Below are 6,119 nucleotides of genomic sequence, written 5' to 3' on the forward strand. Positions count from 1 at the left end.
CAAAAAGGAGGCGCGTTTTCAAAATTTTTGAACCCACATTTTTTCAATATTTCATAATTCTATGAACGGTTATTCATAGTACTCAGAAACGCAAACAATTTATTCGTATGACTTTTTTCTATAAAAAGAAAATGATCAGAGTTAGAGCATTTTCAAGATCCAAAACAACAAACTAAAATGAACATTTTAGGCCAAACAACACATGGTATGAAAAAAATTCAAGAGAAGAAAAACGTTTATTTTTGAAAGCCCTACAGCATGATCATAACAACTTTCTTGATTTGGTCGAAAAATCAATAATTCAAAATTTAATAGTACCAAAAATTTTTGAAACCACATTTTTTCAAGATTTTAAAATTCTATGTACGATTGTTTATAGTACTCAGAAACTCAAACAATTTATCCCCATGACTTTTTTCTGTAAAAAGAAAATTATCAGAGTTAAAGCATTCTCAAGGTCCAAAAAAAACAAACTAAAATGAACATTTCCGGTCAAACAATGCATGATATGAAAAAAAGTCAAGACAAGAAAAACGTTCATTTTTGAAAGCCCTACAACATGATTATAACAACCTTTTTAATTTGGACGAAAAGTTGAAAATTCAAAATTTGATCGTACCAAACATTTTTGAAACCATATTTTTTCAAGATTTCAAAATTCTATGTACGTTTGTTAATATACTCAGAAATTTAAACAATTTATCCCCATCAATTTTTTCTATAAAAAGAAAATGATCAGAATTGCAGAATTTTTGAAATCCAAAAAAGCAAACTAAAATGAACTATTTAAGTCAAACAACGTATAATATGAAAAAAAGTCAAGAGAAGAAAAATGTTCCTTTTTTAAATCCCTACAAGACTATGATAACAGATTTTGTAATTTAGTCGAAAAGTTGAAAATTCCAAATTTGATCGTACCAAAAATAATGAAAAATTCAAAAATTCAATTCTTTGGTCAAACTATGCAAGATACAAAAAAAAGAAACAGATAAAATTGCGCGCCCTAGAAAGAACTACAAATTTATAATGAATCACTTTTCGATAGGACGCCTAGTTGTTGTTTTTAGTCGTAAAAAACTAAACTAAAAAAAAAAATTTTTAATTTTTTGGACTAACGACACAAGCTACGAAAAAGATGAGACAAAACTTGTTCATCCAAAAAAGAGATATACTTTTTGATAGTACACATAGTTTTTGCTTTATTCGTAAAAAATAACATTCAAAATAAAAATATTGAATTTTTTTGAAAAAAAAAAACAGGTAAAAGTTGTTCACCTAAAAATATCTATAAATATATTATTAATCATTTTTCGATGGGACGAGTAGCGTTTCTTTTATTCGTACAAAAATAAGATTAAAAATTAAAAAATTAAATTTTTGGAAAAAGGACAGAAAAGATGAAAGAGGACATAGAGCCCTATATAAGTTCCTGTATTAGACCCTATGCAGATGCGCAGTAGTTTTTATTTAATCGTAAAAAACAAGATCAAAGATAAAAAATTATAAAAACAAGGACATAAGAATTAGTATGATTCAATCTTTATGCAAATTATGAATTGTAATGATATACATTTATTGAAATGAGACATTTTTCAGCGCAGCTTAGAATATAATTTGAAGCAAAATAAGAAACAAATATAAAAAAAATCATGATAAACACAATTTGCTTTTTATTCTGCAATTTTTTAATAAGCACTCCCAGGCAGAGTTACATAAAAAATGTATTATGTTTTATATAAAAGTGTTGTGTATAATTTAGAAAAGTTGGCGTGTTGGAAAAAATCAAGTTGCGAAGCACGAGATACATGATGAGAATGTGTTCGTTAAAGCCGAAAGAGCTTTAGCAAAAGAGAGTTCAAAATCACAAAATTACGGTTGTCGGTCCGTTGACCTTTGATTTTAAAAGGTCTGTGTACGAATTCGGGAGAAATGCAAATACCAAGCGCAGAGTATGATTTCGATCAGTCGCGTTCCGTAGGTGCGCTCCAATTCTCGAGTAAAGCTCTTTTAACGAAAGAGAATTCACAATCACAAAATTACAGTGGTGGATGTTTTGAGTCTTAATTTTAAAAGGTTTGCGCAAGAATGTGCGAAAATATAATACCGAGCGCGTGGCGCGAGGTAAATACATAATAGAGCGCGAAGCGCGAGAACCAACAGTCACGCGCGCAGCGCGCCATCCTAATGATTCTGCTTCCAAATTCATTTCTTTGCTTGAAAATTGAGGGTTTTATCGAACCTCTATCTTGTTATTGAAATTTATTTCTTTGGTTGAAAATTCTTTTGTTTTATAGAAAAATAATTTTTTAGCTTGGAAAGGGACCTTTTTTAGTTTAAAATTGTACAATTTGATATTTTTGTAGCAAATTAATCTTATGGGTTGAAAATTTATTTTTTGGGTCGCAAATTACACTATTTTTTTCAAAATTAATTTTTCCAACTGAAAATTGAACGTTTCCAATCTTATTTAATCCATTTAAATATGGATTCATCTTTTTTATTTAAAAATTCAATATTTAGTTAAAATGTTATATTTTTTGTTGACAAGTTTATTTATTCATTTGTAATTTTTATTATTCGCTAGAAATTGTTATTTTTTCGTTAAAAAGTGACTTATTTCTATAGAAAATTTATGATTTTGGGTCCAAAATTAATTTATTTGACTGAAATTTAGTTGTTCGTTTTTTTTTGTAAAAAGGCAACCTTTTTAGTTAAAAATTTGATGTGTTTGTAGAAAATTAATCTTTTGGATCAAAAAGTATCAGAATTATTATTAAAAAATTTATTATTATTTATTATTAAATTTATTTAATTTTAATAAATTCATTTATCTTATTATTAAAAAACTTCTGCATTTTACAGAAAACTCCGCTTTTCGGTAATATCTTTTTAAAAAATTTGTTTTTTACATTATCATTATTTATGAATGAGAAAGTATTGAATTGTCGAAAATTTGACATTACACTTTTTCAACGAATCTCCACGTTTCGAGACCCCTGAATCCGAAAATCAGGTTTTCACGATGGCGTATGTCTGTCTGTCCGTCCAGCCGTCCGCCCGTAAACACTATAACTCTCGAAAAAATGAACGAATCAAATTCATCTTTGGCATACTTTTTTTAGGTTCTAAAATAAAGGACGAATTCGTGAACCAGCCATTTTTGATAAAAATTCAAAATGTGAGCGCATTTTGAAAATTTTTGAGACCACTTTTTTCTGAATTTGAAAATTCAATGTACGGATATTTATAGTATTAAAAAGAACAAACAATTGATCCTTATGACTTTTTTCGATAAGAAGAAAATTCTCAGAGTTATAGCGTTTTCAAAAAAAATTTTTAATAAACCGAAAATCAAAATTTGAAGCCGAAAAACGCACGATATGAAAAAAAGTCAAGAGAAGAATAACATTTTTTCTGAAAGCCCTACAAGACTATCATAACCAATTTTTGGATTTTCTTCAAAAATCGAAAATTCAAATTTTGATTGCACAAAAAATAATGGAAAACAAAAAATTCCATTTTGAGGACAAACTATGTAGGATACGAAAAAAGATGAATTAACAAAAATGGTTATCCCAAAAAAGATCTGCAATTTCGTTAAGAATCACTTCTTGATAAGAGGCGTACTTTTTGTTTTCTTCGTGAAAAACAGCGTTGAAAAAAAATAAAATAAATAAAAATGTGTGGAAAAATGACGAAAGTTACAAGAAAAAAATCCAACAAAACCTGTTCACAAATGTCTGTTGGAAATCGAGCGCGCAGCGCGAGTGTCACGATGATAATTTGTACCTCAAAGCCTACAGAGAGCTTTGAGAAACTTAATCTTTAACTATTCTTAATTAAATAGACAATTCAGAATATCAAGACGCATATAAATACTGCCATCTAAAAGAGATCTTTTTGATAAAGTTTTTTTCAAGCATTCGAATGCAAAGAATAAATATCCGAGCGCGAGGTGTAATTATATTCGAGAGGAAGTGCGAGGTTCAACCATCGCGCGCCCTAGGCGCGCTCAAACTTGTGAGCGAAGCGAGCGGCTTTTTTTTTTAATAAAAAATTGTCTTATGTAAGGCCCCCCCCCCCCCGTCACACACATAATTATAAGAAACAGTAAGATTTGATTACTCCCTCTCCCCTCCAAATCGTTTTATGTAAATTGTGAATGACCCCTTATCAGTTTAGAGTAGAGGAGGGAATAATCAGAAAAAACTCGAGTGTACACTTGTGGAGTGATTACCGGCAAAGAATGAGGCGCGGAAGGAGATGTGAAGGAAAGGGAAAGAATTGAGTTAGTTGGGAGGGAATAGTCAATTTGTCATGACGACTTTTGCACTATATTCGCTTTTATCCTCGTTTCCTTGGCAAACGAGTTATGCAGGCTAGCCTACGAGGTAGAAACACAAACAACACTCACTTTCTCTCTCATACTCACACTCTCTCTCTCACACTCACTCACTAACCCACACATCATCGACGTTTCGAAAAGGGCAGTGCAACGTGACGAGGGTGAAGACACAGACAGGCACAGGAACAGGCCAGCCAGTGTTGTATGGTAGTGTTGTTTAGTGTTGTGCATAAAAGTGAGTGTGAGAAGAATTTTTTTAGTTCGTGGGTGAAGTGAGTGACGATGACGTTGGATCACGAGCATGAAACGAGAGTGAGATTAAGGAGGACCAAAAGTGCTACGAGAGCCGAAGAAATTCAAAAGGCTGAACAGATGGTACGAAGGTCGCAGCCTGATAAGCCGTAAGTATCGGGTCAAAATTGACAAAAATTTAAACTTTTTTCTAGTCACTTGTTATTTAGTTAATTGCAAAAGAAAGAAAGTTTCGAGTCTTGAATGAATATCACACTGATTCGGATGTGAATGGCATGAATTCACATGAAGCGGCTTTGAAGTAAGTCATCATTTAAAACTGACTACTCAACGCAGCGACAGAAAATGTGCGTAACCTTCGACTGGACTGGACTGGAGGAAAGACTGCGCTGGTGCAGACAACTGCGCCGGCGCGAGTGTTTCTTATAATCGATGCGGAGGTCAGCTGCGCTGGAGCACACTGTACGTGACTGTACGTTTCGTGCGACTATTCAAACCACGCGGCCACGTGCTTTCTTGTTTTCGACGGTGTTGATGTCAAATAAGGATTTTCCTAGGTGGGGGCACGAGGCTGATTGATATTAAATGACACAAAAGAAATTTACTCAAATAAGAAATAAACAATAAATTATTAATAATTAATAATACACACAAGTATGAAATTTACATTGCCAAATATTTCACAAATTTTCATAAGTATTACTTAATATTGTACAAATATTTAAATTATTTTTCTAAGATTTTCAAAGTTTTCAGATAGATTTCACAAATATTAAGAAATATCTCTAAAATATTTTTAATATTTCGGAAAGATTTCATTAAAATTTCAATGATTTCACGAAAATTTCGGAGATTTCCGATAGACTGAAAAGATTTCACAAAGATTTTTAATAGATTCGAGATTTCAAAGATTATACAACAAATATCAGATGTTTCAAAAATATTTCGGAAAGATTTTCAGATTTCATAAGGACTTCACAAAGATTTCAATGATTTTATAGATATTCTACTAATTTCTAAAAGATTTCTGAGAATTGTGGAAGGTTCTTCAAAGATTTCAAAAACAATTCAAAAATATTTCAAATATTTTGCAGATTTTACAAATATTAGACTACAGAAGTTTTGATGTTTTCGCAAAGATTTCACAAATATTACCAAATATTAGAAAAAAATTATCCCAACGATTTTCAGATTTCAGAAAGACTTCACAAAGATTTGAATGATTTCACAAAAATTCTAATAATTTCTTTGAAATTTCTTTGAAATATTAAATGTTTCGCGAAGCTTTTAAAAATATTTAAAAAATATTAAAAATAATTCGTAAAGATTTCCGGATTTCAGAAAGGTTTCACAAAGATTTCACAAAGATTCTAATTCCCAAAAAATTTACAGAAATTTTGAAGGTTTCGCTAAGATGTCGCAAAGATTCCACAAGTATTACCAAATATTCAAAAATCATTTCAAAGATTTCAGCAAGATTTCACAAATTTGACAAATATTATCAAAAATCTTATAAATATTT

At 30.6% G+C, this 6,119-nt stretch overlaps 1 protein-coding gene across 1 annotated transcript in view; it reads left to right on the top strand.

The window, feature by feature from the left end:
* Positions 1-4,317: 4,317 nt before the first annotated feature.
* The window catches only part of LOC117168258 (diacylglycerol O-acyltransferase 1), a 71,202-nt gene continuing 69,400 nt past the window's right edge, over positions 4,318-6,119 (top strand). Inside the window, exon 1 of the mRNA XM_033353761.1 lies at positions 4,318-4,746. Coding sequence (XP_033209652.1) covers positions 4,628-4,746 — 119 coding nt within the window. The 5' untranslated portion in view covers positions 4,318-4,627. The remainder of the gene's footprint in view (positions 4,747-6,119) is intronic.

The sequence above is a fragment of the Belonocnema kinseyi genome, chromosome 2, assembly GCF_010883055.1.
Source record: "Belonocnema kinseyi isolate 2016_QV_RU_SX_M_011 chromosome 2, B_treatae_v1, whole genome shotgun sequence".
In the NCBI taxonomy this organism is placed as follows: Eukaryota; Metazoa; Arthropoda; class Insecta; order Hymenoptera; family Cynipidae; genus Belonocnema; species Belonocnema kinseyi.